The sequence below is a fragment of the Hippoglossus hippoglossus genome, chromosome 7, assembly GCF_009819705.1.
Source record: "Hippoglossus hippoglossus isolate fHipHip1 chromosome 7, fHipHip1.pri, whole genome shotgun sequence".
Lineage (NCBI taxonomy): Eukaryota > Metazoa > Chordata > Actinopteri > Pleuronectiformes > Pleuronectidae > Hippoglossus > Hippoglossus hippoglossus.
Genome location: NC_047157.1, coordinates 7,909,058 through 7,921,250, shown reverse-complemented (window position 1 = coordinate 7,921,250; position 12,193 = coordinate 7,909,058). Strand labels below are relative to the sequence as shown.

Sequence of the window (12,193 nt, the reverse complement as noted above, 5' to 3'; positions counted from 1 at the left end):
TTAGTTTTAATCTCCAAGGAGTCAAGATGACACTCACTGAATTTGAAGTTGATCTGATAAAAGCTCTATGAGGAGTTTGTTAAAATACACAACGTGTAAAACGGCCAAAATGGCCACAAAATCCAAAATGGCCAACTTCCTGTTGCATTAATCAAATTTCGTGAAGATGGGTTAAACCAGACGGAATTGCTGCGTTTTAGGGGGCGCTGTTGAGCCATTTTGCCACGCCCATTTCGAATTACTCCAGAATACGTACATTTTCATTGGGCTTGACGCACCAGCGAAGTTTGATGAGTTTTCGAGTATATTCAAGCCGTCAATAATGCGATTAATTTTCCTGAATAATCAAACGAAAAGCAATAGCAATCCCAGTCTTCCCCATCTGCATGCCAAAGGGTCCTTATTTGACATTAACCTGGATGTCAGTAATTTTTTAACACAACACTACCATGTATATGTTTTTTGAACCTACCATATTTTTTATGTTACTATTGCATGTTAATACTCAGGAATTCAGGATGAGGTGATCAGATGTCTCTTTGCTACTTAATCCAGTCAAGCAAACCTGCCTTTGTGTTTACATCTTGGAAATTTCTGTAGGAAGTTGGGAAGACTTTTTTGTTGTATGCCGGATATTATGTCTCAAATGGAGGCTCTATTACCGATTCAGTATATTTAAGAAAAAGATTAGAAACATTATCTTAGGACCAGCTCACCTGAATGGAATGCAGCCATCATTGTTGTTTTGTTGTGCTTTTCTTGCTTACAAAACATGTTATGCATTCACAGGCTGGGGGAAGAGGGCTCTTTTCACAGAAGACATTTTGTCATGTCACACTAAAAAGACACGCATATAAAGTAATTGATAGCTAAATTAAATTTAGCTGCTCTGGCTTAATGTCACACTTGAACTTAACAATTATTGACGTTATTAGCAATGCCTGTATTTTTTCTCCACTGTTAAAACTATAATTCCCACTGGGAAGGCAGCCTGGTATGTAAGCACACAACTACATCTTCTCTCAAGGCTATATGATCGTACCTTGTTCTTATTGTGACAACATTATTGCTCTGACAACATTCAAATTGTCTTGCAATGACAAAGTAAGGTTTGTGGTATGATGTTGTAATTAGACAGCCCATTCATAATCTTTGAGATACGTTAGTGTCTTGTTATGATAGCTGTTCATTTTCATGTGGATCCATTTAATCCTTTCTACCCAGAGTCAGTTTGCAGTGGTGGCAGGTTGAAGCAGGGTAATCCAGACAACTCTCTCCAGCAACATCTTTCCCCTCTGGGATCCCAGGGCGTTCCAAGGGCCTCTCACCTGGTGGCTGTGCCCAGAAAACCTCCAATAGGAAAATCAGCTCAACCTGCAGAGCTCCTAATTTATTTACTCCTCTATCTATTTTAAGTGTAAACCCAGCCAATTTACAGAGGAAACTGATTTCTGCTGTATGTATTCACAATCCCATTCCATCACAGCTCATGACCATAGGTGAGGGTTGGTTTATAGAAGAATTGGTACATTAGTGGGGCCTTTTGGACATAGAAACTGTCTCATTACATCCTTCAGTATTTTGTTTATTGTAATGTAATTTGCAAAGACAATTGACAAAGTGTACTGTGTTCTTTCCTCATTCAAAAACATAGGTTGGACTTCCATAATGAGCTCAGCACATCTTTAATGAACACATATACAAATATTTACAGCCTGAATAAGATATTTGTGAGTAATAACAGATCTTTTTTTCCCCCAATGCACACAAATAGCAGATATGTGGTCCATGTTCCATCACTCAAAATATTTAGCTTGAGACTCCATCACCTTTTTCTAACACTAACACTTTCCTGTTTCCTTCTGCCTCACAATCACACTCATTAAAATGATGAAAGGTGCTTTTCTGCTCTTCTCTTGTTAACTTATATTGAGGTATTCTTCGTGGATCTTTAGTGAGCATGGTTTTCACAATGCTGCTGCTTTCTTCTCTTTGTAAGTCGCCATCATTTTCTTGATCTCTGCAATGGCCTTTCCTGGGTTGAGTCCCTGTGGAGCAGTGTGTCAAACAGACTGTGAGAAACAGAAATTATATTAACTCTGTATTACTGTATGTGTGTGTGTGTGTATATATATACCTTGGGACAAGTCTTAGTGCAGTTCATGATGGTGTGGCAGCGGTAGAGAGAGAAGGGGTCCTGAAGTTTAGACAGACGTTCCTCAGTGAATTCATCACGGGAGTCAATCATCCAACGATACGCCTGTGGGACAGTAACAGTGTGTTGTTTACTCCATCGGGAAAATATTAATGTTCACAGCGATAGAAATGCTGGTAAACTAGAAAAAAAAGAAAGAAACTTTGTCCATTATCAATTTAAATTAACCACATATCTAATATTCAGTTCATGACACAATATCATGTTAAACTCGTTACTAAAGTTGTGTTTGCCTGGACTGTAAATTGTGGAATATTGCCAATGTTACCTTCCAATATTTGATATGAACATAACAATTCTAGGTCAGAACTGGTAAAACTAATGAAAGCTGAGTGTTAGTTTTTCTAAACTGGTATTTTATTCTTGTAAACACGTTTAAATAGTCTATTATTGGGACACAAATCTCATAGTTAAATGTGTCTTATGCTGCTTTCTGACATGCACTGAAATTATCCAGAGTCGGTTGCTCAGGCCATTCTCCGGAGATTTTTGTGCCAGCTCCCTAGTAAAATGTCCGGAGAATGTCCGAGTGAGCCCCTGTTAGAATACAGCAGGAAAATGGGAAGAATTCACTTTGGGCGAGTGGTTGATGATGTTTCCAACACATGATAAGATGCAAAACTGAAATAAAAAGCCCCAAAAACCTAACAAATGACCTTACAAAACAAACAGGATGTAAAAGAGTGTGTGAAATGTAAAGTCCGGAGAATTGTCAATTGTTGCACATTTTCCGGAGTTAGTGTCTGAAAAGATAGATGTTCTGAGACTCTCTTCAACCCACCTGCATCAGGACGGCAGGTCCCAGGTATTTGTCTCCGTTCCACCAGTAGCTGGGACAGCTGGTGCTGCAGCAAGCACAGAGGATGCATTCATAGAGGCCGTCCTGTTGGGTAAAGTACCACAGCTTACTCTGAGTCTCTGTGGTGTTTTACAACACGCCATAATGCGATCGTAACAAATGTGGTTCTGCTACATTTCCTTGTGAATGTAACACACCAGACAAGTGAATGAAAGACAGGTCAGCACATCTGTTATCTGCCAGGGCCAAGATATGACAACCTGCACAATGGCTGCCCAGGGCCGTGTAACCTTCTGTCTTTCTCACAGTAGAAAAGCTGGTTTATTTACCAGTTTTTGTCTGTCCTCCACCGACTGGAAATACTGCTCCTTCCCTTCTTGAGCTTCATCCTTCTTTTTCAGGTAGGGCTCAATGGATTTGTATTGTGCATAAAAGTTGCTCATATCCTGGTGGGAATTTTACAAAAAAAGTCATGACCGACATTCAAACATACAATGTTCTAAATATGAAATATTCCTTTTAAAATTCATGACATTTTTACACGTCAGTCGTCATTATGCTCTGACAATCTGCTAGAGCAATTTCAAATATGCCCATTGAATATAACTCTGTTTCTCCTCTTGCAGTACTTACAGGCACCAGATCTTTGACCACATACATGTGTGGAAGTGGGTAAATCTTGGTTGGTTTGCTTGTGTTTGTGTCGATCTTATTAAGACACGCCAGCGTGTTGCCTCCATTAATGTTCATGGCACATGAGCCGCAAATACCTGAGGAAACACACAGTCAGTGGGTCACTGACATCTGAAACAAAGGGTCATGTCTCCATGTTTCATTTGCTTTTTTAAAAGTTGAATGCAGGTGATTTTAGTTTCTTACCCTCACGGCACGAGCGTCTGAATGTGAGCGTGGGGTCCATCTCATTCTTAATCTTAATGAGGGCATCCAGAACCATTGGGCCACATCTGTATTAAGAGGAAGACGTCAATAAGTTATGACATGTGCTACACTATCATTAAAAAACTAAAATCCAGCTTAGTAATGTTCTAATAATAGACCTGGTCATGATTTACCTGTTTAGATCAATTTCATAAGTCTGCATTCGGGGTTTGTCTCCGGCGCTGTCGGGGTCCCAGCGGTAAATCTGGAACTTCTTGATTCTGGGTTCAGTAGCCGGAGCAGCTGCTGTCTGAACGCACCGCCCCATCTAGATCACAGATAATGAACAGAAGCCGTACATAAGACTCAAACCCAAGTATCAATTAAGAGTTATGTACAAAAAACATCACAATGTTACCACGCTGCAGGTCATACAATTTAACTGCACATCGACACAGCACCTACAGTCAAACACAAATATCCATATACTCTATACGGCTGCACATGTTGTATAATGTAAGAATTTGGACAAATTGCACAACCTTTATCATTAACAGTCTTGTAAAAAGAACTTCCATTTTTATTTTATATAGTATAAATATATTATGAGATTTTATTGTAGCTTTTATTACTATAAATATGCAATTATTTATAATATTGTGTGTATTTCCTTATTATCACTCTACTTCATTTTTCTCCTTTCCCTGCTACTTCCTTGTGCTGCTGTGTAAATTGCTTCCTCTATGGAGGATAAATAAAGCTACATTATATCTTATCATATCTTATCTTAAGGCTAAAATTAAGCACATATCCTGTCACACTAGACTATTTTACTTGTAGTGTTACTTCAAATTATATAAAGACCAATGACACTTAATTTCTATTGCTCATTTCTAAAAGAACCCACAATGAAGTGACAAACACAAAAGAACAGCATGAGATCCGAATACCCAATTAATAAAAGCTTTCTTTTGAAAGCTTTACAAAAAAACACATACAATCATTATTAAAAATCATGATGTTTAAAACGTCTGAAAATAAAACAGAATAATGGAGGCTCACTGTGATGACATTACTAAGTATTATTACACGTTATTATATGGCCAGTTATTGAGTAGAATCATAGACAATTTATATACACTGCGTCCTAGTGTATATAAATACTGTGTACTCTGTTTGCATAAGACGGTATTGAGTCTCCCCCTAGTGGTAGGTTGGATGAACTGGCATGACAGTGTTACATCACTGTGATATCTCTGATTACCTAACTGACTTTACAGGACAATGAAAGACGTACTTTAACACAATAAGATCGATATTTCTGCTAAAATGAAAGAAGTATAAAGATATTTAGGAAGCTTAACTGCTTAAATAAAAGATCCAGATCTGCTTCATCAGTCTTTAACATGAGGGAGGCGCTGCACCACAGCTCAGCTCATACCCAATGGAGAGGTTAGCTATTCAACAAGCATTGTGATGTATTCATTGTGGAATGTAAACGAACACTTCTATTAAATTACTTCACAGATCAGTGTGTTTGCTGTATGTCCTCTGGCATTCACACACACACGCACACACACACACACACACACACGCACACACACACGGGGTGTGGGAGCAGGGTGTGTTACCACAGGTCGTTCACAGTGTCACACACTCTTTTAGATGATGATACAGTGCAGTGTAGCCTACAATAAGATAGATGGTCCATACATTAACACTAGAACACCAGTTGTTAACACAACATTTCTCAGAGTTGCCATCAGGTATGAGTTTGTTGTGAATGATGTTGTACTCACCACCATGAAGCCACAGCTCCTGGCAACCAGAAGATTTCGACTCAGGGAAACACAGATCGCCGACATGTTGGAGACTGGATGTGTTTGTGTCACTAACACTGCCACAGGAACACAATACAGACACACACACACACTCACACACTCAGCTGCCTGTTGTCTATACTAACCTCTGTGACGTGAAGCCCCGCCCTCTGCCTGCGTCACCAACGTTGCCTTCACGATCTACCGCTGAGCTCACAGCTAACACACATGTAGCCTGTAAACAACAGTTCTGCCGCCGGAGTGGAGCGACAGCTAAATTAAATCTGGTCATTAATATGGAACCAGTCATTTGTTTTATCACTATTTTTATAGAACTAGGTTGTAAATGAATACGTCGTCTATACGCGCATAGTGTCTGCTGTCCGACAGCACTTGAAGGCACCATATGTAAGAGTCTCTTTCACAACTCTCATTGCTGTGAACCAGGGTCAGTTACATACACATATACATCACTTAACATACAGTACCATGCTGTAAGTGTGATTCAGTAGCTGGGAAATGATCATACAAATTCTTTCTTATTTCCCAGTTGTTCTTATTTGATGACAGAACTTAATAGATAACGATAACAATAATAATATGCTGGCATGTTCCAGATTTGTATATGCTCTACAATGACCTCTGAGTTAAAATTTTACTCTCATTTCTTTGGAAAGCCCTTCTTGTTTAAAGGGATAATTCAGCCAAGAATGAAGATTAACTCAGTATCTACTCAAACACTCCACCCACCCCTTCATCAGCACAGTGGTGAGTAGATATTGACTGAATTTTTTTGGGGGGGGTGAACTATCCCTTTGAGCCTAAGAAATTCAGATTCTGATTATGTTTGGTACTAGTAGTAGTAGTAGTATAATCTTTTTCAAAATCAGTCATAATTTCTTCATTCATCTTCTCATTTCACTTATAAGCGTTGGTCCAAGTGACAGGTCTCTGATGGGATTTTATGATCCTCTGCTGCTGTGTTCAGACAAACTTGCCAGATAGATATGTGATGATGAACCCAAGTAACAGATAAACCCTTTGAACAAACACCTGAAACTGAGTATCACTCGTATCTGAATTGAGCGTTTATCAAATGTTTTTAATAATAAACAATTCCTCCATGAGGACAAACGAGGAATCTGCTCTGAAGAAAAAGGCTGTGAGGAAAAGTAAAAATAAACCCAAATGCACCCTTGTGTACACATTACCCGTCCACTCATGATGTCATGTAAAAACTCTTTTATTATCCTACTTAAAGATGCAGTAGGATTTGTGCTGCTCCATAGTAAAGAATGACCGCTATATATCTGCAGGGATCAATAAGGTTGCTGACCAGTACCAGTGACTCAGTGATTACATGACTCTCTGGGAGATTTGTGGCCCACAGCACAGAGGCCCAACCCAGCGGAGTTTCAAGACATTCAGAAAATAATAATGTTATTGTTCTCAGGGCTGCATATAACAATTATTGTAAATATCAATTCATTATCAATGAATATCAGTTATCAATTATTTCTTGATTAATCAATTATTCATTTTGTCTATAAAATATAAGAAATGGTGCAAACGTTTTCCGCAGCCCAAGGTGACATCTTCGATAGTCTATTTTATTTCTATTAAAATTTCATAGTGAGGCTATTCAATCAGGCTGTGTGTGGTAGGGCTAGAAAGTGAGAAAGTGGAGTTTATTGTTACATTTTTCTACTCCACAAAAATGGCAAAGAATATAAATGCTACCTTAAGATAGACAGTATAAGTACACAGAATGTGCTTAACAACACTCTGCAGTTACACAGAGGAAAAATAGAGGAAAAAACAGGAGCAGATGCAAAAACATTGAAGGGGCTACATGTACGTTTTTGCTATTGCGACACTACCAACGTAGCTGTTTAATAGCTGTTTTTTTAGGAATCCAGCATCAAATCAAATTTCATTCTTTTACTTTAAAGATTTTTTACAGGGTTGGAAAGCAGCAACAGTGTTCACCCTTGGGTTGCTTCTTCTTTCCTCCAACTAAATTTAGCATGCTAACTGGCTAGCCCCGGCCCAGTCATCTCATCACTTTCCAATTGGGGTGTCCAGTTTACCCTGAAGGTGAAGTGCACAGAGGGAACATTGTAACCTTTAATATTGTAAAGGCAACAGTGGCTCAAGCCTTTGGCAAGTGACTATCACCATCTGCTCAAGAATTTACATATGAGACAATTAACAAGGTACAATTACAAATGACTCATTCATTTGATTAATATGTATCTCTATAGAAAAAATGTTGTCTATAACTACATTGTTACGCATTAATTTATAGGGTTTACATAATTACAAAGGAACTGTATCTTTGAATCAGTTGAATCCAGTTTTAGCTTGGTGTGATAATAAACCAAGCTGATTTAAAGTAGGCCAAATCCACAGTGCTGTCAGGCGTGATAATAACCACATAGTTATTAATATCTGCTTCTTTTCCTCCCAGCTACAACTGAACATGAAACGGAGATGTGAAGATTAGTGATTGTATTGACGCAGAGGCCAAAGTTCGTGACTCGTTTGGAGGAGGAGGATGTGAACCTGATCCTGAAACAGATCTGCCTGAAAGCTGCTGAACACAGACGAACTTTCCTTGAATCTATAAGGTGAAGGCGGAATGACTTTCCACTCTCCTTAATCCTCAGGGTAACTGGTATGTTATTGTCTGCGATCGCTCTTAGCTGTAAGTAGCTGTTAAACAAAAACCCCAGAGGGCGGCAGTGAGTGTCGCTGCCACAGTGGAGGCAGTCGAGGTGTTAATTGTGTTTTTATTTTCCTGGCAGGTAGGCAGGAGCAGTGTTTGGGGAAGGATTCTGAGCTTTCATCCCTGACTGGATCAAACTCACAGCCACAGGTAAACCCATGTCAGACCTATCACGGGTTGTCACACTTTGACCACAGGAGAAATGCAGAGGATTGTGGGAGATGGTCGTCTTCATAATTGATATAATGTACATTATGTTTGAAAATGTGGGTTTGCTTTTTTCCACACAGGTCACAGGGTTGGCCCTGTTGACAGTAGGAGTGTACTCTGCCAGGAAGGCCACAGCGGAGACAGGGCGCTACTTCAAGGCTCGTCTCTGTAAGCCCACACCAGTCTGAGCGGCCTCCAGGTGGTTAACAGCTGCAAAGGCCATGAAACAGCCAATCAAGGTCCACCTAAGGGGCAGATCCAAGCATGGAGCTGGGGTTTTTGCCCTGTCCTTATAATAAATATGACAATTTGTTAAGAATTCTTTTTCGAAGCTATTTGCAGTAAACAATGGGATTGAACAAGGAACAATTTTCAAAATCTATTAAATTATGTGTGTCTTTGCTCAAAACTATAGAGTTAACAGTAGGCCTAAACAAGGAATGACTTACAGTAATTGTGCATGTTACTGTGGCCATTTTATGGCCCCTGATTTAGAAAAGTCCTCAATCTGCCACTGGTCAACCTAGATCCAAATTTTCATATTTTATTATTTATTGTGTGTTCTTTAAAAATCCAGCTCACATCATTCACACTGGAATGAGATATGCTTGAATAATAATGAGGTAGTTTTTGATGTAAATATAAAAATGCTTTAAAGAGAAGTGAAGCAAGAATGCATTAAATGTATTTATTTTCTGACAAGAAATAGCATGTATTTAAGTATATGTGTATTTACAGTGCACCATCTACAACACATACTGATAATCCTGCCAAATGAACTGCATTGGAGAGAATTTCAGAATAACATAAAATAGCTAAATCATAAAAAACTTTGCAAAACATTTTATGGCTCAGACAACAAAACAATAAACAAGGGACATTCACTGAATCTTTTGAGCATCTTATGGACTGCCCCTCTTGTGTTCCTCCTTAACATTTGTGCATTTCCTTTTTATATTCTTTGTTTCTTTTCTTTTCTGAACAGGTCTTTTCCCATTACCTTTCAGAAACTCTCCCTGTTCATTCAGGGATGGACTATGTCATCATGACAGGTGGAGATGTGGCACCCATGGGGCATTATGCTGTTACTGCGATGCACAATCTGTTTGAGTGGGCTAGCTCCAGCAGGCGAGGGTCCAGGGCACTTTAAATTGCTGCTTTAACACTCACTGAATTAGCACTCTAATTCTAGCTATTAAATGTTGACTCTGACCGTTCAGTAATGTAGACATGTTACATACAGCAAATAATTTCACTTAACCCTTACATTATTGGCCTCAGATAAAAAGGCAGTTTTTAAGGTAATTGGCTTTGCTCTTTTCAACTGCAGCCTCTTGCAGTTTGCAGATGGAGCCACTGCGTTCAGTGAGTTCAGCTGCATTGCCATACATATGGTGATGATGCCCTGTGGTTTCATCACATATCCATGAGTCATGAGTTTTGCATTGCAGGAGAAAGTCTGCGAGGACCTCGGAGCTACCTTCGATGCAGTCCTCTACTGCTCCGGGGAGGAGAGCAACAAGTTGATGTCTTTCATTATTCACTGTGCATGGCTGCGCTTGAAAAGATCATCGCCATGACTGAAAAGGTCACTGGCCAGGTCCTAGTAGTCTCATGCTGATTTTGGCCAGTAACCAGCCAGAAAAGTTCAACTGTACCATTAAAATGGCATTAATGACATATAAAACTATGCATTACCAGGTCTGGAGAAGAGGGGAAACATTGTTGCACAAATTTGCAAACTTGTGCTGGGTCCTACCACTACAGGGAGACAGTGAGTATACGGATATTATTTAAATAACGTCTACTGTTTCTGCGCCATAGCAGAGGTGAATTACCACTGCACAGGAGAGCATTCGTCCTAAGAGGTTGCCTTGCAAGCTCAAGTTGCATAATTGTGTGTTTAATGTCTTCAGTCCTGAAACCAAATTGATATCTGTATAACCTATTGCTTTCATGAAATGGTCTTTTAGTCCTAATGAAGTAGTGCACACCCAAGCAGAGTGCACCGACGAGTTCAAACCAGATAATCAATGATAGGAAGCGATTTAAGCAGAAGGCTCACTTACTGTACAGACCAGGCTGGAGACTGGACAGAGGTGTGTAGAAATTGAAAAACAAGTTGAGTGAATAGTTGGTCATGAAATATCAAATATGGTGTGGAATGACAGGTGAAGTAGAACAGCCTGTTGAATCAAAATATGAATCTACTCTACTCCACCAAATGTGGAGTTTTGATCGACTCAAGAGCTGATGATGCCATCAAGCAGCATGCACAGAAAATAGATGATGGAAGCAGGTGTAAGGAGGTTGACAAGGTCAGTGCTCCTCCCTAAGGAAATGGCTGCAGGAGTCATAGCCCAGGAAACTATAAGTCCTTCCCCAGCTCAGAGCAATGCTGCCTGGGCAAAAGCAGCAGAGATGTAGGGACAGATGTTATTCACAAAGAGGCTGCTGCTTTCAAGAGAAGCTGTAGGAAGTTCAACCTTCAACAGAACCATCATTGAGATGATTGTCCCGTTGGTGCCGGAGGTTGAGGCCATCAAGGACACAACTGTGAAGACTCTAGGCACAGCAGTGAGCTATAGGGAACTGTTGTACTGTTGAGACCAACCTGAAGAATATTTTTAACATGCCTGTCAAGGTAAATGAACTTGCTCCTTGCCAAGGGCATTGCTACAAGGCTCCTGCGTTGCGTTTGTTGCATCACACCGCTACTGGTTAACAGGATACTGTTTAGCCTGCTGAGGGGATACCAGAATACCACCACAGAAGAAACACAAGAAACTAATGCAAGAGACATAGGCAATAGAAGTAGTCAAGAAGGAAATTTAGGTGGCCCACTTAGATAAGAAAGTCTCTGCTGCTGTCCCAGAGAAGGAATAAGAGACGTGGTTGTGGGGTCAGACTCTAGTCAGACTCCCCAGGAAACTGTTGTCCAGGAAAATGAGTCAGCAGCAGCCTCTGTTGATTTTGTAGAAGCTGAAGACTGTAGAAGAAGTAGCAAGTAATGCTGCATAGATGGTGGAAACCGCAAGCAATGAAGCTGAGATGAGTCATTGATAAAGGTTGTAAAAGAAGATAAACAAAAGCAGCTGATGTGACTACGGTGGCGTAGCAACCATCGCAGAGGAGATGGAGGACGAGCAGTCATGGTTGAAGTGATGGAAAGTGAAGACATAAATGAGGCTGTAGTGAAAAGTGAGTCTGAAACATCAGAGGTGAAAAAAGGCAAAAAGACAAACTTAACTCTGTCCACTTGTGATTGGATCTCTCAGGACGGATGTTAATTCCAGGTCTGAACAGGGTGTCAGACTCCCAAGACTGAAGAAGCTGAGGAAGTCAAAATCAAATGCCTCTTTCAATAAATAATCTGTAGTGATGCCAACTACAAACCTCAAGCCAAGTCTCATCCAAAACAAATTTCACTCAGGATTTTGATGAAATGTATTTGTCAAAGTGTTTTCTTTTTTACTTTTTCAGTTTTAAGGTATTTTGTTTGTCAATTATTTTGGTTGTCAATTATTCCCTGAAGTAAATTT

At 39.8% G+C, this 12,193-nt stretch overlaps 1 protein-coding gene across 1 annotated transcript; it reads right to left on the bottom strand.

Annotated features, from left to right (window-relative positions):
- Positions 1–1,841: 1,841 nt before the first annotated feature.
- LOC117764440 (succinate dehydrogenase [ubiquinone] iron-sulfur subunit, mitochondrial-like) lies at positions 1,842–5,883 on the bottom strand. Its single transcript, XM_034590215.1, has 8 exons — positions 5,693–5,883; positions 4,088–4,221; positions 3,894–3,979; positions 3,648–3,784; positions 3,344–3,460; positions 2,997–3,098; positions 2,138–2,260; positions 1,842–2,048 (listed from the first exon to the last, which is right to left on the bottom strand). The coding sequence occupies exons 1-8, from the start codon at positions 5,756–5,758 to the stop codon at positions 1,968–1,970; spliced, it is 846 nt and encodes a 281-aa protein (XP_034446106.1). The 5' UTR covers positions 5,759–5,883; the 3' UTR covers positions 1,842–1,967.
- Between the last annotated feature and the right edge of the window lie 6,310 nt (positions 5,884–12,193).

What these genes read in the sequence shown, in the direction of transcription:
- LOC117764440 (XM_034590215.1), bottom strand. Translation starts at nt 5,758, where the DNA reads ATGTCGGCGATCTGTGTTTCCCTGAGTCGAAATCTTCTGGTTGCCAGG. An exon ending in GGAGCTGTGGCTTCATGGTG is followed by an intron (nt 4,222 to 5,692) that starts GTGAGTACAACA and finishes TCTGTGATCTAG; the next exon opens with ATGGGGCGGTGCGTTCAGAC. An exon ending in CAGACGCTCGTGCCGTGAGG is followed by an intron (nt 3,785 to 3,893) that starts GTAAGAAACTAA and finishes GTGTTTCCTCAG; the next exon opens with GTATTTGCGGCTCATGTGCC.